Below are 27312 nucleotides of genomic sequence, written 5' to 3'. Positions count from 1 at the left end.
GTGTACATTTCTCCCAGACTGGGATTTCATTGATGAAGATGCATCCTTGCCTTTTGGAGGAAAACCATAGGAAACAAGGTATCGGAGCAGGGTGTGATGGGTAACAGGCGGAGCTACAGTTCGTCTCTGGCCTGCTTCATCACAAAGCTGTGGAGGCCCTCCAAGTCCCGCCCCCCATTATACTCCTCCCCTTGCTGGCCTGCCCAGAAAATCAGCAATGTTGGGTATCCATGTACCTAAGGTGGAGAAAAGAGTAAACTTTATATATATTTGATAAAAGGCTGATATGCAGGATACTACGCAACACAAAGTACCACAGCAACATTTCACCATTTTTAGCAGTGAATATTTCTTATAGAAGTAGAATGGATATGGACCTTTTCCATACCCCAAAAGAGTCAAACTCAGGAGGACCAGAGCAAAGTTTGAGGTTATATGGTTCTAGCATGCTCAAATAAACTCATAAAAAGGTTAGGAATGCATGTTTATTTACTGCTATTCATTTCTTTTTAAGCTCTAGCAGGCTGGTCAAAATGTGTAATGTGCAGATGTGCAAACACCACGATCAGATGGGAAAGCATTTGTTTTAAAATACACTCTCTACTTCTTGGAAGTAAAGACCGTCCTGATAGGAAAAGCAGTGTTACTCATAATTGGGAGGAAATACGGAGGCAGATGGGTCTGTCTGGGCACAACATGCAAGTGTTAATGGGAAAGTATTTGCCAAATGTCCTTAAGCGAAGGCGAGTAAACTCTGAGAGGTCCTCTCTCCCCAAACACAGTTTAGACTGGCCACAAGTATACCCTAAAGGAGTTCCATGAGTCATTGCTAAAGAAAGACTGAACTGAAATGGTGGAAATAAATAAATGAATGCGCCAGTACAAGGTTCCTAACAGGTCAAGTGCACAGTACTTATTCAGTGGGAAGCTCATTTATGGAGCTTTATGGATGACTAATAACATTATAGACAATAATATATATACGCCACCATACAGTCAGTATGGTGGGGGAAACATTGGAGATAACAGAGACAACAGTGGATGACTTACCGAAAATCTGTTACAGAGGGTTCTCTCAACAGTGCAGTCCACTTTAGCAATCTTTACATCCATCAGGCCTGGAAACTCCTTCTTGGACAGGTCCTCCCACACAGGGGCCAGGTTTTTACAGTGGCCACACCTGCAATGCAGCCCCACACACAGCAAACATCAGAGTCCAGTGGGTGAATAGGAGACACAGGGCTCATTTACTCAGGAAGTAAGGAAGTGCTTGAGATGATTACAGGTCCTGATAGAGCAATGGTCTGTCCTTATGTGCGTTTGACTTAGTTAAAACCTTTCTAACAAAATTCCATTGAGCATAATTTCATGAACTGTCTGAAATAGATACATAGTGCTGAGGAATGTCCATAAATTTAGAGTGTACAGTGTTTACACAGAGATTTTGCACGTCTGGGTATGAGAAGCACTAGAGAAAAGACAAAGCACAGTAAGAATTTGATGTATGGAGACATTTTTGGTTATGTTTATGTTGATGTTGATGTTTAAAAGACATTAGTAACAAAAACAAACTCACTCACTCACTCCTTTTAAAACTGAAAATACAACTAGACTGGGCCTAAAATAATCTTGCTGAGACCTTTCCTAAAAGGGTATGTAGATTGTACATAAAGGTTAAAGGCCTAAAGGTTAAAGAAGTGGGCTTTGGACTGAAAGGTTGGTGATTCGATCTCGTGAACCCACAATAACCACGGCTGAAGTGTCCTTGAGCAAGGCACCTAACCCACAACTGCTCCCTGGCACCTCAACAGGTGGATGCCCACTGCTCGGGGTACGTACATGTGCTGGGTTAAATGCAGAGAGGAATTTCCCCAACTGACCAATAAAGAGTACTTCTACTTCTGACATTACAAGCAATAAATATGATGGGACAAACAGTGGCATTCACTATGAAGTCATACAGTCCAAGCAGCATCTGAACTTCAGAACAAAGCTGGCCAATTTGTCTGAGAAGCACTTACCAGGGAGCATAAAACATGATGAAGGAGACACCTTTGGCAACAACCTCATCAAAGTTGCTTTCATTGAGGACCAGGACACTGGACTGACAAAATAAGGAAAACAAAACCAGCCAACCAAACAACAAAAATGTAAGTCATCAATTACAAACACATTCATGACTTTGAATCTACTCATTCAGTAGCCTGCCACTGTCTCTATCTCTTAGTCCTGTGTGTCTTTAGATGCAACTGTCAAATATGGGAATCTCACAGCAATTGAAGGCTGCAAATTAATTTGATTATTTTTTTCTCCCCCAAGTACAGTGTTACTTCTGTATATCACTAAACATAAGGCAACAAGACAACACTGAGTTTAGTCTACATGCTCCATATTTAGGAAATTGAACAAGAAAAGGAAAAATTAACATTTATAAGGCTATAATTGAAAATACAAAACCTCAAACCATTGGGAGAGTCTTATTTCACACACTCAGTGCTATAAACAGTGTGTGTACATATACTCTATAAAATAACGCATGCGCATACACACACGCGGACACAAACACACGTGGACACACACACCCCAGCAAGAGGAAATAGCTAGCCTACCCATAATTGCTACTTGACTACTGGGATGCAGATTCATGACTGCAGGCTAGACACTGATGACAATCTGACTGTTCAAACATCTGCCCAAGCACTCACTCCCCAATCAAACCTCTGTGGAGCCAGACAATACCACCAACTCCTCAATCTTAACATGGCAACTTCACTTACAAAAAAGACTACAGGCCAAACGTCAAATAAAATCCCATGACAAATTCAGAGTAAGTTCATTGATGTCTCTGGCTGTCTTTTTACATTAAAGTTAGGCAGTATTCATTACAGTACTAATTACATCAATTTATGATTGATGATATAGGTAATTGCCAATTTTAGCCATTATTGTGAAATTATTGTGTACAGTTAAGAGGCTAAACAAAGCTAGGATGGATTGGATGTTCCTACAGTAGGAATGATGTCAAAGCTGCCAGTGTGCAAAAAAGCTGACAGTGTCAGTCTTACTTTCAGATACAGTGTTTTCTATTTCAAATAGTTTTACAGTCATCTAAATCTAAGACATTTATATATTAATGGGTGTATCTACAAAAATGTAGGCTGGTTAGCCACACACTTCATTTCACGTCACGTTAAAGCCTACCAGATATCTCTGTCTCACACGCACGCACACGCGCTCACACACTCACACGCGCGCACAACCTCATCTTTAGCAGGCTCTGCAATCAGGGGTAATTCACTGGTCTTTGTGTCCTCGGGATCAGGCTGAGCCTTGGAAGCAGCAGCAGCTAAGAGATTATCTACAAATTCCTTAAAGGACTCCAGATCACGCTTTCCCCTGTACTGATCCACCTACAAACCAACAAACCAGATCAAAGGTTAAACTCTCTAACATACTCCATATAAAATAAGTTTGGCACTTCTGTGAAAAGGTTTTAGATTAAATTTTCAACATTTCGTTGCTGGTAAATGTCTAGGAAACAAATAAAAACAACACAAATACAAATTAAAGCTAATTTAGAGTTTGAATAAGTTTTGATTTATGAAGTTGGTGTATTTGAGCACAAAGGGCACCATTACAGCATATGAGACTTAAAATGCGGGTGCTGGTATTGTTGATTAGCGGTGGAGGTTGGTTAACTCTATTGGAGATATAGCTATGTGAAAATGTAATGCTTGGGTATATTTTAATTGTTTGATGTCATTCTTTTAGTTTGGCATTTGAAGCTATTTGGATGTAGGGATTATTTGTAGTTTTTTTTATTAACAGGTATGAAAAGCAGAAATGCAGCTTTGAGTTATCTGTCTGAAAGCAGGAAGGTGCTGGATTTACATTACTAATAACATTGCAATAGCCTATTCATATGCATTTCTAGCCACAAAGGAATGGTGTGCTTGAAAATTTAAATTAAAATTTGAATGTTCAGAGGCATTCCAGCACTTTACAACTGGTCCAACTGGTACATAACCAATATAGAACTAAAAGTTCAACTTGTCTAAAATGAAATTAGCACAACTTTCAGAATTAGTGAATGTTTGATGCTTGCACTTGAAAGTGCCAACTGTGAAAAGCTTTTAAAAAATCTGCATATTATTATTAGAAGATGAACTTGTTGAGCCAACTTAAGAATAAGAATCATAAGACTATGAATAGTGAAGGAATACAAAACAAAGATACAGATACTCTGCTATGAGTTTGACCACTACAGACAATGTTTTTTTTATATGTAAATGAAAATGTTTTTATTTTTCTGGCCATATCAAAATTACCCACTCTGTACTGTGTTGCTAAAAATATGCATGTAGAGAATTTAATTATTCTCTTAAAAGTTATGCATATCTATATGAAACACAAACATATCAGCTTAACCCAAAACACAGACAGCAGCATCAAAAAGGTAATTTTCAGAAATGACTTCCAGTTTATTCAAAGTGCATGTGCTCACCTTTTCCCCGTCGGTAAAGAAGAGCAGTGTGGGGTAGCCTCGCACCTGGTTCTCTGAACAGATCTCATAATGCTGAGTGCAATCCAACTGAAGCAAGCAACCAATGAACCAAAAACAAGAAAACCAACCAAGTTAACCAATCTGCTAAACAATACAAGTGTGGTTCTTTCAAATTCTTAAAATAAAAATGCAATATATTGTAGTAAAAGATGCAGAGACAGTCAAAATCACAGAGTATATTCTCTCTTTCTGTCTCCACACACACACACACACACACACACACACACACACACACACACACACACACACACACAGACAATGGTGACTTTATTAGACACCCATCTAGTAGCATATTGGACCTCTTTGGGCCTTCAGAACCACAGAAATTCATTGTGGCAGATTCCACTAGATGTTGAAATTGTTCTACAGGAATCTTGGCCCAGATGGATGGGATAGCTTTTCACAGTTGCTGCAATTAGATAGAGGGAGGCACTGACATGCCCTTCTACCTTGTCTCAGAGATGTTCTATAGGATTAAGATCTTGTGACTGTGAAGGTCAGAGAAGTAAAGAAAACTTGCTGTCAGGTTCCTGGAACCAATCCAAGTCTATATAACTCTTGTGGTATTGTGCACTGCTGGAAGTGTCCTTCTGCCACAGGGTAAACAGCTGCCATGTTGAGATGAACTTGGTCAGCCACAATGCTTAGGTAAACCCTACTGCCTCTACTGTGTGCCAAGAAAACATGTCCCACACTATTACTCCACCTCCACCAGCCTGAACTGTTGACACCTTACAGGAAAGGCTCATTGATTGCTCATGATTGTGCACAACTCAGCCTCCATACACGGAAGCTCCGATTGTGAAAGGGTAGGTGTCTCTAATAAAGTAGCCATTCAGTGTATATATAACCAAATGTCACCAGATTACTGGCTCCATATTTGCAATGCTAACAATTATGCATTGGGCATACACTTTTAATGTGAATCAGTTATGACACAGTACTTAATGTTATTTATTGTTATTTAGGCAGTTCTGATCAATTATGCAACACCATGTTTCAATTTTCTTTGAACATCAGTGCACCTACATGACCAGGAGTAAAAGTTACATTTTGTTGACACAACAGTGTGTACCATGTACCACAATTTGACAACCACGCACTTAAGATAATAAATGAATAAAACAATAATAAGGGGGTGGGGTGGTAGAATAAAACTGTATAAATATAACAATTTTATACCTTTAGGCATACATAAAAGGCCACTCATGTGAAAGGAAATCTGAGATGCCTGCAATAACCCACTGACAGTTCTTCTACTGCAGGTTAATTGGCCTTGATTGATTATGTATAAACATGCAATGTAATCAAGTGATTTTTCAGTTTAAAGCTAAAACATGGTAATGATATGCTCCGGAGCATATGCAGGCTACCAGAAACTATAACCTACAACTGGGAGCGGGTCTGATGGTTCTAAAACTTCACTCACCTTGCCAATCTTGACCAGGTCAGAGTGTTCAAATGTGGTCGCCAGCTGCTCCCACGTGGGAGCCATGGCTTTGCAGTGGCCACACCATGGTGCAAAGAACTTCACAAAGTGAGAACCTGGAAAGGAAGAATCGGTGTAAAAGAATCAGTGCTCACTACACTTCCTAACAGCCGGTGAGATTCAGTGCTTGCTACGCCACCTCAGCACAAACAGGGACAGATTTCCAGCTCAAATTCTGAAACGTATCAATCATGGTATCAAAGACACATTCCTCTGTTGATAATTTTAGGTACATTTAACTATAGGGTTTTGTACCCAATTGTAGTAATTTAACCTTATAACAGACCCTTCTACTGCTCAGATTGTTAAGGCTAATGAGTGCATTGTCAAATGACCACCAGAGCATGATTACGTCGATTTAAATCATAAAACCACACACAGTTTGTGCTTCACAAAAGGAGCCAACAGTGTCCCAAGACTCCTTGCATCAGAGATCTATCCAGTATCCACATTCCTGTTCACTGTGCAGTCATTACATTCCCAACTAATGAGTGAATCAAGAAGCTTTCATCTGTTCATAGTACAGTAATATTTGAGTTAAAGGAAAGTGGCGCTCAGGTTAAATATGACTAGCACTTGCCTTAAATGTTTTTGGTTTTTTTTACATTAAAAAAAATAAAATAAATAAATTCAACAGTTTTAGTACAAATAAATCTGCTTTTTATCCGTAATGAGAGAAAACGTGCAACAAAATAACAGCCTTTTTGTGAAACACAGATTTAAGAGAGCAAAACTGTGTCCTTAGTGCAGTCATTTTAAACCATATAAAAGGGGAGGGGCTTGTAAATGAGGGTGATTCATAATTTACAAATAACAATAATAAAAAAACAACAAAAAAATAAAAATAAAAAATAAAACCCTATAAAGGAAAAAAATAAATAAATAAAAATATCACTGATTACTTGGCCGGATTACATGGTGCATTCCGGAAGGAACAGTTCTGTGGGCGTCAGGAATGTCTCACGCTCCAAAAAAACACCACAAGAGACGCAAAGGACAACCATTTATGCAGACTGACCATCCTGCAGTACAGGCCTCTTTATCTACTGCTTAAGTCTTTATTAATTTTATTAACCCAGGGCTTAACAGTGACTACACGTTACTCCAGAAAGCAGGATGGAAACCACAGTGGTTTCAAAAAGCCACTAATCAAATGCACATCTGGCAAAAGAACTGAAAGAAGTGGTTTCAGGGTTCAAACTGGAGAATACCAACATAGTAAACTTAGTCAAAGTAGACAACATGAGGCATTCTCAGTTTCACACACCAGTTTTCAAAGCAGTAAAAATGAAGCAATAATAAGTCTATGTTTAAATGCATAATTAAACATTTGAGCTGTGCTAACCCAGACACCATCTTGAAATAATTTTTTTAACTGCTTGTGTTTTTTTGCTGAAACACTGTAGTTATGCTAACTTTGGGGTATGTTTTCAGAGACCTATTTCAATTTTAAAAAGCAAATTTTGACCAGTTACTTTTACAGTCTATAAAGACTGGTTTCTGGTTGAATACCTTTGGAGATGTGCGCTTTGAAGTTTGTTGCAGTGAGCTCGTACATGCCCTGCAAGGGCTCTGGAACTTTGGGGGGCTCTGGCTCGCTCTCCGGCTCCTGGGTGTCATGCAGAAATCACAGACAGGCAGACAGTAAAGTTTTAGTATTCTCATTCATGTTGGATTTGCTTCAAGAACAAGTACATGTCCATTCTGAGGTAGTCACTGGCTACTACCCATTGGTGATGTCAGAGGAAACATGGCACTATGATTACAGAACACCTGTGAATTAGATCCTAGTACAAAATACAAAGCCCCCCCCCCATACCAGTCACAAATATCAAAAGATTTCCATGCAGTCCTTCTGATGCTCCTAATACAATGTTCAGTGTGTGGCTCTGCAGCTCCTGCTGTACCTTTAGAAGGATTTAACCTTGCCATGCCTCAGCATAAACTCTTGTTTGGGTGGGGCTACAAGTCGCTGTTATGGTTCTGTGCTTTACCATGGGTTCCTCTTGAAGAGTTTTGAGCATCCAGGACTCCAGGGACTGCAGGTCTCGTGGGCCCTGGTACTTCACTGCCTCCTGCTCAGGCTTAAAGAGCTTTAGCCTACACCACAAACACACATGCATCCAAACAAGAAACGAGATGTTATGCTTTCAGATGTGGAATCTAAATCCAAGGACTTAAATAACATAGGTCCTGCAACTTAGCAACCTTGTCTCTCCCCCTGCTCAATAACATTTTCAGCATTTAGCATTCTTATTCAGAGCGACTTACATACATGTATCAGTATGACAATATGTGTGCTCCTTGGGAATGTCATTCATTTACATGTTTACCATTTAAAAGAAGCAGTAAGTCACTTTTCCATTGAGTCGTCTGTTTTAAAACACTGACAACTAGTGAGCTGGATGTTTCAGAGGTTCAGTACTAAATCTATTTTAAAAACATGGCCTCCATGTGGGGGATCCACTTTATGGAGCATAAACTGGTTCATTTGAGGTTTGCAAAGCACTTTGATTCTTCAGCTCATGTGAGCTGTAATTTATAGAAAAAAAAAGTATAAAAATAAACAATCCATTCATAAATATTGGTTTAGAATTTTTGGTGGTAAAAATGTCATATTGCACTTTTAATAAACATAAAATTGATTTTTAAAATACACAGAAAGACAGGCAGACATATCAAGAAAAGTCTCATGCAGCATCTTTAGCATCACAGTGGACTGGTGTTGATGTACCCAAGAAAAGTTAATTATTCATCAGTAAGTAATAAACACAGGAGACTTTGAACTGCAAATACATGAAAGTCTCCTGACTGTATTTAAATCACACCTAAGCATGGTTCCGCCCATGGTACAACCCCTATATCAAAAATATTTGCGATGTAAATAAAATTCTAATAAACAGAGAAAGCAGTATTTGTAAGTTTACTTTGATTTGTATTCAACCAAAAATTTGTAATAAAAATCTAATAACAAGATGCTGTGAAACGGGATGATGTTAAACATGCAAGGCAATCGTGTAGTAGAACAGCTTTCCCCAAAGTCAAACTGGTAAGATTTTTGGCATTTCACTCTTTACATTATACAATACAAATGAAAAGATTCAACAATTCCAGTCAAATCTCACTGCATAAAGGGCAGGGCTGCAAATACTTCACAATGTGTGTGATCTCAGATCCCTGAGACATCACCGTCTTACAATCCGCCATTGCATTTGTTACGGATATCATGGCATTTATCACTCAACACCATTCACAGATGCAAATTAAATTTACCATGCGAAGAAGAAGCCATACAACACTGGAGAGAAGCATCAGTGAGCTCGCTGAGCTCGATCTCTTCTGAGATGGACAGTAGTACATTTGAATCAGGTTTTGTGGTCTGATGAGTCATCATTCCAAATAGTTAATGGAAAAAACAGCCATTGTGTTCTTCAGGCCAAAGAGGTCAAGGACTATCCAAACTATTATGGTATGAAGGTGTATCAGCGAGCACAGCATGGTTAACTTGCAGGGCACCAATAATGCAGAGAGATATGTAATTTTCTAGCAGGACAAGGCCAAACCACATTCTGCTCAGATTACAACTGCATGGCTGAATAAGCAGAGTGCGAGTGATAGATTGGCCTGCTGCAGTCCTAACCTATCCCCAATTGAGAATATATAGCATATAATGAAATGCAAAATATAGCAACTAAAGTCCTATTTAACTGCTCAGATGAGCACCTGCATAAGGTGTTCTGTGGAAGAATGAGGGGAATTTCCACTTGCTAAACTTAATGAACTGGTGTATTCAATGCAACACTCTTAATATGTGTTAAAAAAGAAAAGATGTTACACAATATGAAAACACTCGACTGTTTCAAGCTTTTTGGACTGTATTGAAATAAAATTTGAAATGAATGTATATTTTCAAAACCCAATTAAATTCAGCAAGTAAAACAATATTAAAATGTAATAGCATTTCCTATACAGTACATCATGAAAATAATTTCCAAGTTGTTTTAAATAACATTTCTTACAATGTTCCAATTATTTTTCAACTGGGATTTTACTTTAAATGCTAAAATGCTAAAGCACACCTGTGCGTACCTCTTGTCATTACAAATGAAAATGAAAATCGCTTGTTGCATACTGGCATCATGCAAAGAGAAACCTCTCAAGAACATAGAAGCATTAGCGCTTACGTGGGGTATCCACGGATTCCATGTTCACTTGAGCAAAACTTTGTGTCCTTAGTGCAGTCTACTTTTACAACATAGGCTGGGGGAGACTCCATACTGTTGTATTTATCTGCCAGCTCATTCCATGTTCCCTGTAGCCTCTGGCAATGACCACACCTGTAAAGGTTAAAGGACAGGACATTATGTCAAAGCACTGCCAGGACATGGACCTTAAAAGAGTTAAGTGATATTATGGCTTACTATAAAAGGCTAAGATGCAACTTTAAGTTTTATTGGTGAACAGCAATTCTCTACCACAACAATTCAGGTAGCTCATTTAAAACCCTACAGGAGCTGCACTTTCAGGTTTTCCTAGTCGGCCACACCTAAGTATAATTTGTGAAGATCTTATTGATAAGTTGGTGAGATAGATCGTGCGTGAAGAGATTAGGTAAAAACGAGCGGGACAGTGCCAAAGAGAAAAGAAGACTTTTCTCAAACTCGCTGTAGCCCAACTTCTTCTTCACCGTTATTCTGACGATTGCCACGTAAGCTGAAACTTCACATCGTGAATAAATTGTGAACCACTGTCCACAAACCTTCTTGATTAGCTGACCAGCTGCAGCTGCTAGCTCGGATACTATTTTAGTTTAGGCTTTCAGATAACATGAAGACTAGTTACAGATTCTAAAATATCTTAAGACTAAACGATGCAACAAGTCGATGTTACTATAACTTATCAGTAAAGGCCGAAGGAGATATCTATAGCTAGTATAGTGTAGCTAGCACAGTCATCCAGCAAGCAGCGCTAAGATAACCTGCTAGCTAACTATTTTGCTTTTTCTCGTTTCTGGTACCTATAATGGACAGCTAGTAAACCTAGACAGGTTTAACATGTCCTTTGCCAACTGTTAACTGGGAATTACAGCCTTGAAGCACAGATTCAAAATCAGGTACACAAACAATGTTAGATTACCACATCTGATTAGCTAACGCTAGCTAGGTTAGCATTTAGTTGCTGTGAACTCTAAACGTTAGTTATCTAGCTAACAAAGTTGAAGATGTTTCACTTTACCACGGTGCGAAGAACATCACAAAGTGTGGAGCAGTTGTGATGGCACTGTTGAACATTTCCACCGTGTAAGTGTGCTTAGCATGTTCATCTTCCTCCGTGTCGTTGTCGCACAATATTGTACAAAAGAGTAATGCACTGTAAAAAAACCTTATCAAAACTGGGGACATTTTAAGTGTTTAGAGAGCCACGAAGCCGGTACGCTGATACTCTGATGCTCCGGGAATGAAACAACTTAGCTAGCCTACATACTTTACACTCCATCCGCTAAGGCAACGAACCAATATACTACAGGCGATACGTAACTCATCCTTTACCGCTACATGACGAGATAACACGACACTTACTACTTACAGATCTAATATCAAACAGACACGCCCTCTAACGCGCGCGAGAAGTTGGCAAGCGACGCGCGCTACGTCCGTCAGGCGCAGTGATGTCCGAAGGCTTTCAAAGAAAAAGCGCGTGCAGTTTAATGTCCTTTTCAAATAAAAATGCGTGCAGAAAAACGGACCGTTATTTAATTCACATTTCCAAAACCCAATAACAATAAACAGAAAACAAGTAATTTTTGTTTACATTGTAAGAAATAAGAGGTACAAAGTGAAATTTTTTTTATTGTATTTCTTTGCAAAAAATAAAATCACAATTAGGTCTGCATTTCTTTTTAATGAACACTGAAGTTTTCGCTCACAAGGGCAGTGGTCAGGGCAACTCCAGGCGCATTTTGCTCGCTCTTGCTGTTAGCAGAGCTGTCCAATAGCTATCTGCGACTACGCTCACGATTGTAATAGATGTCCCAAGTCATGGAAACATACAAAAGAAGGAATATGAGAAGTTAAAGAAAAAATGCCAGGTACCAAAGGAATAAATAGAATGTTGAAGGTTAGCACCAAGGATGTCCCAGGGGTGATAGGGGCACTTGGGGCTGTGACTCCTAAGATGGAGAACTGGATCCACCAAAAATGCTGCGCTGAACCTTCTAAGCATGAGGCACGTCACTTGTCCTGTATTTCTGGAAACCTTGTGTGTACTTCACTACAAATTTGACTCTCTCTCTCTCTCTCTCTCTCTCTCTCTCTCTCTCTCTCTCTCTCTCTCTCTATATATATATATATATATATATATATATATATATATATATATATATATATACACACACACACACACCTGTAAATTCACATTTAAATTCAAACTCACTCAATTAGGGATTTCATAAAATCTAAATGTCCATAACTCTGGTGATTGTTTGACATCAAAGTCATATTGTCCTAGTTCAAATAGTTCAGGTCTGTCTTTGTGGTCTCATTGCTTAAATATGCTGCGTTGTCCTCCCTGTGCTACTTTCTTCAGGATATCCTTAAGGAATCTATCACCAGTCTGTAGAACAGCTCAGAGCATTGACTTTTTTCCCCTTTGGGAAACCAATTTGTATACCTACACCACAGTAAACTAAGAATTTTTTTTTTTCTGAAAGAGAAGGGAGATTATAATACGTTTTCTTTTTATATAATATTCAGGGTCAAAGGAAGTGATTAATTGTGAGGAGCGGATGTGACCTGAAGTACAAGCCACCTTTCATGGGAAAATCCAACCGAGAGTGGCTCATGCCAGTGAGTAGTTATGGAAACTGTCTGATACAGGCTTTCATCTGGAGTGGATGGACACAGCTATGGTTGGTTGCCATGGATACCTGTGTTGTATTGGGATTTTATGTACTCCTTCTGCTGGAAGCGTCAGTGGAGGCCAGGATGCAGCAGAGACCTGCTGGAATTCCTACAGTCCTCCCTTCCATAGTGGAATACTTTAGAGCAGCAAGTCTGCAAAAGGCCTTGCAAGTTTAAACATGCACATGCAGGCACATGCAGGCACACACACACAAAGAGGGTATGTATGGCTGCCTTTCGCTTCTGTCTTTAGTTTTCACACCACACATTGCTGATGTCTTGTGATCTGATTTCCTTGGCGCCTCTGGGCCAGACGAATTCTGCTCCTGCTGCAATGACGACATGTCATGGATGTGTGGATCAAGTTTAATCTTGAATGCCTCTGCTGCTCTGTAGCTCCAAGGGAACTGAGTCCAGCCCCCTCAGGAAGCTCATTTTGACAAGAGTACTCTGCTTTGGCTCATCCACCACATAAGGTGTGAGGACTGGCTGAGAAAGCTATTAGAAAAAGACCAGCAGGGATGAAAGAAGTGTAGCAATATACAAGAGCTCTTTAAAAAGGAAGCTCTCAGACCTCTCAGGGGGTTGGTCCTGAAGAGAGAGACATGGAGAGTAGGGCTGTGAAGCCTATTACTAGCGTAAGAGCTGGTATTTGGAAAGACAAAATAACTCATGTGAAACCATGTTAGCTGAAGTAGCTAGCCACAAACAGCTTCAGTGATTACAGTTATTAATTGTTACCTTTTATGATGTATTTGTTGGAATGATGAAAAGATTTGGTCTTTTACTTTTAGACTTTAATAGTGGTCTTCAAATTCTTGATTTTTCCGTTATGTTTGAGTATCAATAACTAAAAATGCGAAAGTTTTAGCTCTGCAGTTCTGTATAGCACTAACGGAAGGTGGCTTCTCATAGAGAAACATGATGGTGTTGTCAGTGTTAAGAAAGGCAAAGCTACCCATTGACCTCAGCTTTTGGGAAACTCTGAGCTTGTCCCTTCTTTGATGCTGTTTGTGCATACTGCGAGGCGTTTAGGCAAGCCTACATTGCACTGAGGTTTGTTTTTTTATTTTCCCCTTGAAAAGAAATTACAGATGTTGTCACTTACTGCTCCCATGGAAAATGACCCAGCTTGGCTGAAAGCAGTGAAACTGGGCCAGTGAGAGGGGGCCAAGTCTCCAAACAGATGCACAATGTTTTTCTTAGAGATGATTTGTTCACTGCTATGTATTGATGCTGGTCCAAGTATATTGACTCTGCACTGCAAAATGCAGGTGATCGAAAGAGTCTTCACAGCCAAGACCAGGTGTGCTTGTGTGGAAGAAGCATACAGCAGTTTTTAAGTTTAGGGAATGTATTGTGGTGTGTGTGTGTTAGAACAGTGACTTGCTCTTTAAACGTGCACAAGAGGCAATGTATCTGTGCCCTGTGTTTACATGTGTGTTAGTGGAGAATTTTTAAGGAGCCTTGTGTAGTGCTTGCATGGTTTTGTCAAAATGTAAATCATTATTTAGCCATATAGCTCCACAGAGCAACACAGTGTAGTGTTAGGTTTTGTGTACTGTTAATCTGTGACTATTGCTGTGTGTCTAGCCTCATTGCTTCAAGGAGCTGGCCCTCACTGTTCCCAGGGTCAGGCCATTAAGTGGCTGAACTCGTGGAATAATGTGTTTTAGTTGGCCAGAGGGCCAACAGCAGGTGCAGTGAGTCTCAGCCCCAAACTGGTGCTCCTTGCAGCCTTGATCTTCCAGCCAGAGGGGCCCCTGTACTGGTGGATCCAATACCACTTCTGCTCCAACACAGCAATGACAGGCTGGCTGCATTGCTCCAATACTACAGGGTATATCAAATATATCATAAGAATGGTGGATCGTATCCACATGTGCATTAGACCATGAAATAAGCAAATCCTTGCCAGAGCCCTATGCAGAATGAAGAGCATAAAGCACAGCTAGATATGCTTGTTGCTGCTGTTTGATAACAGCAAAAGCATGAGTTGTAGATGGACAGCATCAATATATGCAACGAGAAGCCACCACACTTTGCTGCTAGCACTAAGTGTGGGCCCAACTGGCAATGCTCTATTTTTTTACATACCACTTATCCACTTTCACTACATACATAATGAGAAATAAATGTTTTGAAATCCTCATTTTTGCTCCAAAGTTCCGCTTGTAGCCAGTTCTACATGGGCTTTAAATGTTTTTCTACTACTAAAAGGAGATCCAACTACTTTCTGAGGTCCGATAAAAATAGAATCATATTCTATTCTATAGCTTTCATAGCTGTGCTGTTAAAAATAGAATATTGGCATAGAATACAGAACTATATAGAACAGAATTCTGTCTACAGAATTTAATCTTTTGTATCTATACGTTTTCTATCGTTACGATTTTCTAATGTGACTGCTATTTTAGAAGCAGTACAGTCGGCCTCAAAGTCACCCTGCGTGCTTCATGTCGTTGCTGCAGCATGGCACAGGCAAGCCTGTGAGTCACGCTGTAACCCACAGCCCTTCAGCATCGGGGAAAGTCATTAGACTTCAGCTTCAGCAGAAACCAAGGCTCAGCCCAGACTGTGGAGATTAAAAAAAAAGGTGAAGGAGAGAGGGATCAGGAAAGCGTAGATCGGGAGTGACATGGGACTACTCTGGAAAAGCCCACACCCAGAACTAGCTCTGCCAACACCGTTAAGTCTCTCTGAGGGAATGGAGACAAATCAGGACACACACACACACACAAACACACACACAGCGTGTGAGAGAGGAGGGGAGAGCCCCTACAGGTAGCTCCTATAAAGACAATGATGAAGAGACTGACAAAACAGAAGCTGAGATGACTTCATCACACATTGCTTTCCTTTCTGTTTCCATCATTGCTTTTTAATGTAGGGGAACGGTTGCATGGTAGCAAATACAAGCTGCTTGCTGGGCGTGTGCTGACACACATGCAAAACCCCAACTGATTGATTTATTGCAAAAAGAGGGCTGTGTTCAATGGGCCCCGAAAATGTTGGCAAAACGCTTGGCTCTTGAGGCGAGCGCAAACACCTGGTCACAGCCATCCACACTGAAGTAAAACCTTTCCAACTTAAAATCCCATGGAAACATGGCTTCTTTCCAAACCTGTGTGGGCGTTAGTTATTATTAATAACTTTAATGTTATGATGAAAGAGGTGATGGTAAGAGTGGAAAAAGGTGAACATAAAAACATGGCTTAAAAGCATTAAAAATCCAAGCCAGACTGAACAGGATCACAGAGATCCACCAAAATAATGTATAGTGCATCTGGGTAAGAACCGTTCCTCCAGAAAGCAGAATAACATGGGGGGAACAGAGGATTATACCTTGTCTCCTAACCTGACAACCTAAATGATTTGTTCTGAGGAACAGGAAGTGAGGTACTAGTCACCATGGTGATTGTATAAGGTTCCAGTAGGCAGGCACCAGTCCTTGAGTTATCTTTTAACATTTGTTGTATGTTCTATGATTTACTGCCTTAAGTCTGTACACTGACAAAGGACAGTAAATGATAACCAACACTGACGATTGGTTTCCATACTCTTTTTCTGATTTCTTTCACAAAACGACATCCATTATCTGATAAGGTCAAACATAGACAAAAAAGTTTATGGTGGATGCTAATCCAACGGTGACTATGGCATTGTATTCAAACTTGAGAGTAAGGTAAATTAACCTGACCATGAACAGTCAACAGACTCACAAAAGAAAAGAGCACATCATCCATGGTCTTGTATCAGAAATGCTAACACAATAGGCTCTGCATTATTTAGGAAGTTCAGTAAATGAAATATGTTAGATATGGTAGCCTACTGATACTGAAAATATGAATACAGAAACTATCTGGGTGAAATGGTACAGAGTTTGACATTTGCATCTATGGCATTTAGCGAATGCTCTTTTCTGGAGCAACATAGAAAACTGCTTTAGTCATCTACTCAGAAAAGTATCCTTAGTAAAAATAGGTTAGAGTGTAAAATAACTGAGATACTGCCAGAAACATGTGTCAGTTCTGAAATCTTGATTGAGAGATACTGTACAATACCATGCTTTAGAATACAAGATCTCTTTAGACCTCTGTCTATGATTTCAATATCGCTCCATCAGTGATTTTGGAAGACTGAGTAGAGTAGCTAACATCAAATTGTTGTTCTGAAATGCCTTGTGAATTTAATGAAAACACTGGCACAAACCCCCACTTATCTGCAGATGGTGTCTGCAGGAATGGGGAACTCTATCGAGGGGCCCCTGGCACATGGTCTAGACATTCCTCAAGATCAAGACAACAAGATCAAGACATTTGGTAGTGAGTCTGCAGTGGCAGGGCACTTTCTCCAGCCTGGCTGACCATTGTTAAGTGAGAGGTCGAGGAAGGGAGTTGTTGACACTACCCTTAGCTGTTTTCTTATGGACGAGGCACAGTGAAGGGGTTCTGTCTGGGCCAGTAAAAAAAATACTTCCCCACTCTCACAGAATCAGCCTGTGCTGCCATGTTTACACCTAGAGTGGGAGGTCAGTGGAAGTCATTTACAGGTCAAGGATGACATATTGACAGTCATACAACCTTTAGTGATTTTGTTTAGAATTTCTTCGTAGAAACATGTTCTTCATTTTTCCTTTCCTTGCTGGAGTTTTTGCTTGGATGATCAGAGGTGCTCACGGAGATCTTACCTCACTGCACCTCCAGTAAAAGTAAGAAAAAAAAAGAAAAATAAATCTAGTCCTTTTATTGGTGCATGGTTGGCAGACTTCACTCAGATGGATCCCCCTTCTCCTAGTGAGCTCTCATGAGGAACATTTGCCAGTGCCAAAGAATTCACATTAGCACCTGTTTTACTGTGCTCTCAATCCCCATCTGCCTGGCCCCTGTGGAGCCATAAGACGGGCTTATTAACTGTGCAGCGCACCCAAGCTGCTGTTTTCATTTGTGGAGGGCAATATCGGAGCACGACGGCTATAAAGAGGCACAATAGAGAGAAAACAGTTGGCACAGGATGGAAATTCAAACCCTCGTAATGAATAGCTGAAAATTAATACTCTCACTTACACTTTGTAGTGAATAATAAGAAACCCCCCCCCAGCTCACAACCCCCATGCCTCATCGCTAAGATGATGAATGTGGTTTTAATTTAGCGGGTTGAAAAGTGCGCCCCAGGCAGTGCCCAGGGCCTCAACAAGTTTCCAGAGGCTTCACTGAACTAGAGGGTGAGGTTATTGTTCCTGATGGTGTGAGAATAGCATGAACAGCATGAACTCTCTGGCCCGAGAGCACTGGAGCAGCCTGCCTTTTCTTCTTCACAGAATGAGACAAGGTGATAAAAGTAGCAAAGAGTCAGGGGACCCAGCAATACAGGAGAACAACCGGGAAGCAAAGGACTACCATTTCCGATCTTGGAAATGGGGTCTACTTTTCCATATCATTAAAGCAGGATGAGAGATCCGAACCAGAGGCTTGAGTCCTAGATTTGCTTGGCATTTGCACCTATAGCTGTCAGCCGCATACAGCGCTCGCCACGAACATTGACAACCCTGGTAAACAAGTGCAAAATAGACTGTTAAAAATTGTATTGCATGCCCTTTAGATCTTTCATTCAAAATATTAACAAAAACATAACCTGTATTTGAAGTATAGTAATTGAAAGGAAAACCTAAAATTTTATCAAGAAATATATATTTTTCTCAAATCTATGTTTGCCACAACTATGGAATCCCTGTAAGTTCTTATGAGAAAAATATAACGGATATATTGTCAGCTGTATTTTAGGTTTACCATAATTAGGCACTCTTAAATGGTCATATTTTATATTTATACCCCTGTTTCATTGTGACATACATATGAAGTGACTAACAGGCCAAATTCCATTAGTCATCACTTCGAGAAAGACCAGAGAATATAGAAATGATGTGCAACAAAACACTGCGCTGCACAAATGGATACAAAAAATGACTAGACAGCTGCAAATTCCCATTTCCGCTATCATGGCAATAATTAAGAAGTTAAAAGAAATTGGAGATGTTAAGAATCTGTCTAGAAGAGGATGCCTTTACTGAATACCTGCACAATGAGGAGGATAGTTTGAGTGGCCAAAGAATCTCCAAAGATCACAGCTGGGGAACTGGAGACATTAGTTAGTCTTTGGGTCAGAACATCTCCCAGACTATAATCAGAGATCACATACATAACCACATGTTGTTTGGGGGGTTGCTAGAAGAAAGTCTCTGCTGTCAAGCACCAACAAACTCGAGCGCCTACAGTTTACCAAACGTTACTGGAACCTTGACTGGGACCGTGTTCTATGTTCAGATGAGACCAAAATAGAGCTTTAAATAACTATGCAGAAAAGTACCTCATCCCCAATGTGAAGTATGATGGTGGATCTGTCATGATGGTTTTCTTCCGAAGGCCCTGCACAATTTGTTTGGATACATGGTATCAGGAATCTATCAAGTATCTGCAGATATTAAATCAAAACCTGACTGCATCAGTCAGGAAGCTTAACATGGGCCATGGCTGGATCTCCCAGCCTGATCCAAAGCACACTTCCAATCTCAAACAAAAATGGTTCATTGCCCACAGAATCAAGGTATGACCTTCCTAGTTTCACACCCTCCATAAAAAACCTGTGGAATGCGCTGGACAGGAGAGTACACAGATCCCAGATGCCTTACCTTGTGTGCTCCAGTCTTGTTAAGCATTATAGGAAAAGACTCAAGGTTGTCAGAATTAAATGAAGTGGGGCCAACAGTTGTGGCACACAGAAAAAAAAAAAAAACTATTTCACTATGAAATTAGGTATTTTTCTTTCCATCATAGTACTTCAAATAAATGTCATATTTTTGTTAATATTCTGCTGTATTATATGGATGTTAATATTTAGGTATGTGTTCCAGTCTTAGTTTTCTGCAAAATTTAAAAAACTTTAATCTCTGAAGTTAGTTAACACTTAAAATGGTAAATTAGGTAGTGTTAAATTAGGTAAAAATTAGGTAACCTAATAAAATTAGGCAACACTTAACAGTGCACAATAATCAAGCGTCTCAACTCACCAAGATGTATCATAACAAATGCCCAATTCACACTTTTGAAGCTGTGATTGCACTGGTGTTCGTGCAGCAATAGCAAAATTTTATGGCCAATGCCAATTCAAATTCACAATCGCTGCAGTCTGCAGTCATGTACGCCTAAACTGCATATCTTAAAACTGCTGACATGCAGTCCTCTTTTGAACACAACTTTGTTGGAGGGCAGGTGGAGCAAGCAGAGTCGTTGATCATGTGCCTAATCTCCGCGCTCAGCTCTGACAGGCCAGTTCTTTCTGCCCTTCTCCTGTACGATTTATGTTGGCAGGCCACTGTGGTCCCTGAGCAGGATCACCGCGCTCCCTCCAAAACAGGAAGGACTCCGGCGACGCTGATAGGGCTTGGGTTCCTGGAGTGCTGCCGTGGCGGGTCCGGGGTCTGATAAAATTCCCCGGCAGTAGACGTGCTCCCAACTGCCCGGCTCCCGTCATCCCGCATGGAAGGGCCATCTTGAGGGGGTACGAAGCAGGAACTGGTGGGGTAAAGGTGATGGAACCTCCAGCTGGGGTCAGTGGGCAGAGACGACGTTGCCTCTGGCCCGGTCAGGCCCACCACTGTTGCCGGCTATCCTCTGCTTCAGCTGCACTCCACTACAATAAACAGCCTTTTCATTTGAGGGGCTCTGAAAAAGACTTAAGCATTTCTGGTCTGGATCTGCTCATTTGATGTTTCATGTCGAAAAAGAAATTATGTCACATTAATTTTTTTAACCAAAAGGATTGGTTATATTGGTTATACTGTACACATAAACAAAATGTCCATCAAGCATTAATTACTCTCCAGTAACACAATGTGGCATTATTGAATGAGACAAAAAAATAGTTTACCAGACATCTTTGGATTTTGAACTCTGACAGACTGACAGACACTATTAAACAGGTGAAAGGGTGGTCACATGCTTTGTTTAGCCAGTGACTTCATATTTGACCTTTCCATGGACAGTGGTTGGTAAAGCAAAGCTGCGTGTTAGCACACAGCGGGGATGAAAGGCCCCTTGTTGGGGAAGGAGTGCTGTTTCTGCTGTGTCACTCTATTAGAAGGGGTGAGTTGGTTTTACTATTGCAGAGATGCCCAACCAGATAGTGCACTTACACTCTGCTTCACCTCCAGATACCACTTCCCCAGCATGCGTACACACACACACACACACACAAAAAACTGGTCCACTTACTAGATAATGTACAAATGAGAACTATTCAAATAGCCTGCAGATTCACAACACCACTGCACTTGCGAAGCAAATAAAAGATAACAGCACAACATTAAAGGACAATACAAATGCATTAAGCAAAACAATTTCATGAATGAACTTTGGAACTCTTGTTTGGAAAAAATCAAAAGCTTACAGGTCTGTAGCAGGGAGTCTGTTGGCCTCTCCAGTTACTGCCTTTCAGTCAGTTCTCAAAGATGACAGAAAGGTGCATTGTACACAGAGAGCAGTACAGTACTGACAATTGCTAACATATAAAATAGAACAATAAAGTGTATGATTGCATATTAATTAAATGATCCATTATGTGACTTTATAGATCCCAAGTTGTTTCTTTTTAATCTGAAACATATGGTTGTCTACAAATTGGAGTTAATCAGTTTCAACTCAACCTTTACTGTCTGAGAAGTTATAAAAAACACAGCAGTTGGAATGTTACAACTAAATCGTTTACACACAAGCACATGGATTAAACCTGTATTACATTCCAAGGGCAATTTCAACATGGAAAACTAACAATCGGAGACCCTCTTTAGTATAATTCAGTGATTTGATTTATTTGTCATTGCTCATTACAAGAAAACAAAATGCATTTGGGAGCGCTGTACAATGACTGATTCTGTGCTCTGATGATTTTCAGAACTGAGAGGGTTAAGGGCCTAACAGTGGCTGCATGGCAGAGCTGGGACTCAAACCAACAACCTTGTGCTAGCACAAAGTCCTCCAAAATAGGCTACCGGTGGATTTGTTTTAAAGTTATTGGTATACACTCATGCTTTAATCCATCAACTTGGCAATATATTTCAACAGGCCAAATATTTCATCATTCATTAAATCACATTACATTTCTTCTATCCACCAGCTCACTATTGTCAGATGCAAAATTTAAAATTCATAAATACAAAATTTTAATTTGAAAATTAACTCCCACTAAGGAGCTTAATTTTACAGCCACATTATATAGGACAGTCCTACTATGCCATATACAGCCATTGTAGTTCAATGTAGCAAAATTAGGACACTGGACCTTTTCTTTGTAGTCATCTGCAACAGCTGGAGAAAGCTGCAAACTAAAGTTCTGCTGAACAGCTCTGGTAATAATCAAATGGCATTTTAGTAATCTAATGCGATGTCACATTCTTGTGGTGTGACTCGTCTCATCTCTGCTCTAAAAATCCTTAAAATGTTTTTTTTTTTTTATGAGCAGACACACAAGCAGGCTTGAAAACAATACTGACCAATACAGGACAATACATTGGCTTTGATTTGTTAAAAACAACCATTTTATCGTATTTTAAAAAAGGAAAAGAAACAATGAGCTAAAGGTTCCATTAACATACTCTGTATTCCATTATCATTTTATACACACGAACAGTTATGCTTGGGCTTGACTGATGTATTTCTCAGACTAAATATCCAATATGATACCAGACATTTTGCTTTTTAAAAAAAAATCAGTATACATGCCATCATGTTTACTTGTCCTGACCACACGCAATTTAACGCACTTGATATTTTACATAATGTAAAGACTTGCCTTATAAAGCATTCTTAATGTGACATTCAAATACAGTTCCAAGTCTAACCTGGAAACCAGTAGGACACGTCTATCTCTGGGAGTGAGGTTTAATACAGCCGCCAGTAATCAGGGTTTGAGGAAGACCTTGTGGCTTGGTGCCCTGCTGCACAGAGAGGCTAGCAGAAGCATGCCACCTCAGAACCAGCACTCGCAGGTACGTCAGAAGTGTGAGAACTTGGCGAGGTCCTTCTCCATCTCGCTGTACTGTGTGCTGAGTCTGCTCACGGCTCTAGCATGCTCTTCATCCACCTCCTTCTTCAGCTGGGCCTGCAACCTCAGGAACTCCTGCCAGTCCTCATTATACCTTTGCATACACTCCCGCAGGCACGTGTTCTACACACACACACACACACACACACACACACACACACATTTCTGCATGTCCCAAAACAGTTATTAGGTAAGTACAGTCCCACAGTTTGAATTATTAAATTATTTTAAATCAGTTCCAAAACATCAGAATCATGGAATTTCCAGGGAACTACTTATGTTGCTGCAAATAAAGGAGCACAGTGACTGATAACTAAAACTGACTCACTGAATTTTGTTGCCTTTGCAAAAGCTTGTAAAGAAACAAAAAATAATAAAACGTTGTTCTGAACACCCAGGCCCCACTGCTGCCACGCCAGCTACCAACTGTACAGAACAATCACAGCTCCGAGGAGAGCCAGGCAAAGCAGACGCAGGAAACCGGCGCGTTTTGAACAGTATTGTTCCGACTTACATGCTGGGCTTCCAGCGCCCTCTGCTGGATCCTCTGCGTCATATGATTTGCAGCTTCCACTTTATAACAGAAAACACACGTTTTCGAATTAATACAATAAGCCTTATCCAAGAATACACTCACATTCCAGCATATTTCTACTAATCTTGCTGTAAAGTCAGAACACGTGCCGTGTCAGATTCAGAAAACGCTTACAAGTCCACCAAATTGCCAAACTGTTAATGGAAGGATAGTTACTCTGTGTGTATAAAGTCACTGGGCAGGGCCCATCCACTGCCGCAGAGCAGCCCAGGAGTTCGCAGGCAGCTACTGTTGCAATTTACATTGTATCCATGGATGTAAAACACAGTAAAATATCAAACACTACTGTCAAAAGAGATTTCTGAAATTGATTTCAGTATAAATAGATATCATTCACTACTCTAATAAGGATTTGATGACATTTTGATTTTCATTCCTGGGGGAAAAAACAAATCTACATATGAGAGAACTGCTGAATGGAGTCATTTATTTGATAATGTTCTGGGTAATTAGAGACTTCTTGCTTTTCAGCCTTCTCATTTTTATACACTTCACATCCACCAGTTGTTTAGATATTAAAGACCAAAAACATGTCACAGCCACTAAGTGCAGATTACATCTGAACAATGTGAGTTCCATTCAAATTCTGCCACCTTGTGAAATGGAAAAAAAGAATTGTACATACATCGTGTGAGTGCTTCAAATAAAGTTGCCTGCATGCTTTCAATGCATTTAGGAATAGCTTGCCCATTGGCCTCCGCCACAGTCTTGTTAAGGTTTTCCAACAACCGACACTCTCTGAAGCCACGCTTCTCCTGTAGAGTGAAACACATTCATCACAACCAAATGGAAGGAGTTGACATAAATATACTGCAGGATTATGTGCATACATACTCCTCATTCAATGCTGTACATACATAAAATAATTATTCACAATAACAGCAAAGCTATAAAGTTAAGCTACATGATTAGCTATCCAAGTCTTGAGGCAAAAGAAAAAAAACCAAACAATCTCTCTCACCTCAAATTCTCTTATGAAGTACCTGATCTCTCCCTCTAGGATGGGTCTATGGTCCAACAACCGAGACTGAATGTCACCAACATCTGTGGATGAACAAAGAATTAAGCACCACTGATTTGTGAGAACAGCTGCTTAAATCGACATTATTTAAAATGCTAATATGCAATAGACCTGGAGTGCCGAAGCCTGGTCCTGTTGATCTACCGCCCTGCAGAATTTAGTTCCAACCCTATTCTAACACAGCGTATCCAGTTAGTAGTATATTAATATTAGAGTCAGGTCTGCTACATTAGATTAGGAACTAAACCTGCGGGCCGGTAGACCTCTATGCCCGGACATAACCTATACAATCATAACCCGTGACTGCCTAAGTCTAATGAGGTTATCCGCCAAGTTCATCTTTATCGCTTGATTGATGCAGCTAAGATAGTTAAATAACAACTATAAAGACTCGTCTATTCGTAGCTAGCTAACCTAACGTGTTCCCAATGCATTAACTAGCGGTTACTGCTTTCTGAGAAAAAACAACAGGAAAATGTTCATACGTTTGAACTTTTTCTGCATCACTTGTACGCTACATAGCTATCTGTTTAAATGTCAAAACATTTAATTTCTAACAGTGATCACAAAGCTTCAGACAGAATAACAGATTAGCTTTAGACAACTTTATGCTGTGCCCTTTCACAAATCTTATCGGTTTGTAACTGGTCGACTAGCTAACACTCTAACGCTAGCGTTAGCTACTTACCTTTGGCTATTTTGTCCATGGTCACAAGACGTCGGTTTATCAAATATTAAGCGTCGTAGTACGAGGAGCAACCGACAATATGTAACTGCATACTACTTTATTTTCATACTGTGTATTACATGAGATTACCACATATATCCACCCAATGATCGAACTGGCATATTAAATTGCAGAACTACTCTGACAGTACATTTGACGTCTGTTCGTTGGGCTTAAGGAGCAGCAACAAAACATTTCAAAATAAAAGCCGTTACTAAGCTTAAACCTGCCGTTGCTGGCTTCTCAGGGGTATATAGCCTTAAAGCAGGTGTTTTCAGCTCCAATCATTTTCTCTGATCTATTGCATCGGATCCAACTTTCGAAGACCTTCTATTTTAGCTAATGAACTGGAGATGAGATGTTGTGGAGCAGGGAAAACCCTTGGTTTGGAGTGTAGCTATATAACTTACATTCCTTGAGGTCCGGGTAATTCAGATGTTTCACTCTCCTGTTACAAAACGGTTATCATACTTGACTTCATCCAGTTACATTAGGTGTTTAGTTAACCATCAATAATCATAAAATTCATGCCTAGATTTAGATTCAAGGTCCACATAGCTTTACGTGTTGCAGTACATGGATCCCTGGTCGCTGAATCCATATTTAATTGATAGAAAGTGTGATTATATTGAACGAATACTGAAGCAATACATTTCATACATTACGATTCATCATTAGGCAACCTATCCATATCAGTTGTATTCATTTTATATCACAATGAATAAGCTCACAATTCCAAATAAAACCGCAAGGTGGTGTCAGAGAATCAGAAATGGAGAGAAGAAATGGCGTGCCTTTTTACCAGTCCCCACAATTCTCAACTTATTCTAACACCGGATCCACAAACTACCAAGCTACCAAGCCTGTGTTTGAGGAACGAATGATTGAATAAAGGCCAGCCCATTATTATTTTTGTCAGTGTCAAATAAAACATTGGAAATCTAAATCAGTGTAAGGTCACGTGTAAGTAATAGGCCATTGCCTCACTGCTTAATGAAGCAATGATTGCAGTCATGCTGTCTGACGTAAGGAAAAAAACAGCCAAGATCAGATCAGCACGAATAACAGCAGGACAGGAAAACGTTAGCTATTACCGTGCATCGTTTCAGTTTGTGCAGTAGGATATGATCCAGCTAAAAAGATAAAATAATCTTAGTAAAAGATGACGTGAATGCACAAAAAGTCGCTTTAGACTATAGCTGGGAACCGGACAACATCCCGCGATCATATCCAAAAGATGGCGACAGAGAACCGCTCGTGGTTGGAAAATGCTTATCTTGAAATAAGACGACAGTAGGTCCAACCATCATTGCAATTTCTGAAACAAAAATTCTCAGTTATTGATGTATTACGTTCAGGTCTACTTTATGCAAACCAAGAAACTTAACTACCAGAAAGTGTTGAGTATCTGCACGCATTGGTTAAGGACGAAAGGTCAATTGGTTAAATCTAGGTGAAGAGAGCAGGCCTATTTCTTCATGAATTAATGTTCAAAAATCATAATTTAGAAGTGCGATTATTATAATGTAGAATAGTTAAAATGAGCCTATCTACGGATATATATTTTATAGGGTTTTTAGAAACATCCTGTTTAGGTTACAGCTTATTAATGCAGTGTAAGTCACTAAAAATGTTATACTACTTAACTTTTAAATGTAACTTAATTTTATACTGATACGTTTTCATACTAAAATATAATAATAATAATAATAATAATAACGATAGCAGTACATCTACTCTTTTCTATTTTGTTATTGAAGCACTTCTATTAATGCATAGATCCTTGACATTTACCCAACTATTGGAAACCTGTTTTCTCTTCTTTCAAACTGAACTTTTTGTCTTTGCTTTAATGATTTTAATAGTCTTATCATCTTTGAGCACATAATTCCAATGCCTAATGATTTTTCAGTCTCTCT

General features: G+C 39.8%; 2 protein-coding genes and 1 long non-coding RNA gene across 3 annotated transcripts; 1 reads left to right on the top strand and 2 right to left on the bottom strand.

Moving 5' to 3' along the window:
- Positions 1 to 50: 50 nt before the first annotated feature.
- txndc5 (thioredoxin domain containing 5) lies at positions 51 to 11596 on the bottom strand. The gene is made up of 10 exons (XM_027013628.3): positions 11289 to 11596; positions 10238 to 10390; positions 8048 to 8153; positions 7566 to 7662; positions 5994 to 6109; positions 4505 to 4591; positions 3261 to 3410; positions 2022 to 2104; positions 1051 to 1180; positions 51 to 236 (listed from the first exon to the last, which is right to left on the bottom strand). The coding sequence occupies exons 1-10, from the start codon at positions 11453 to 11455 to the stop codon at positions 114 to 116; spliced, it is 1212 nt and encodes a 403-aa protein (XP_026869429.2). The 5' UTR covers positions 11456 to 11596; the 3' UTR covers positions 51 to 113.
- LOC145658969 (uncharacterized) lies at positions 10679 to 21439 on the top strand. Its single transcript, XR_014124866.1, has 3 exons — positions 10679 to 10761; positions 12806 to 12898; positions 20320 to 21439. It is a non-coding gene; the product is annotated as an uncharacterized LOC145658969 (long non-coding RNA).
- Positions 21440 to 21792: 353 nt separating this feature from the next.
- Positions 21793 to 25570, bottom strand: bloc1s5 (biogenesis of lysosomal organelles complex-1, subunit 5, muted). Its single transcript, XM_027013601.3, has 5 exons — positions 25355 to 25570; positions 24607 to 24689; positions 24271 to 24400; positions 23565 to 23623; positions 21793 to 23173 (listed from the first exon to the last, which is right to left on the bottom strand). The coding sequence occupies exons 1-5, from the start codon at positions 25371 to 25373 to the stop codon at positions 23000 to 23002; spliced, it is 465 nt and encodes a 154-aa protein (XP_026869402.1). The 5' UTR covers positions 25374 to 25570; the 3' UTR covers positions 21793 to 22999.
- Positions 25571 to 27312: the final 1742 nt, after the last annotated feature.

The sequence above is a fragment of the Electrophorus electricus genome, chromosome 1, assembly GCF_041902795.1.
Source record: "Electrophorus electricus isolate QZ-2024a chromosome 1, ASM4190279v1, whole genome shotgun sequence".
Lineage (NCBI taxonomy): Eukaryota > Metazoa > Chordata > Actinopteri > Gymnotiformes > Gymnotidae > Electrophorus > Electrophorus electricus.
This window is presented reverse-complemented; position numbering and strand designations above follow the sequence as displayed.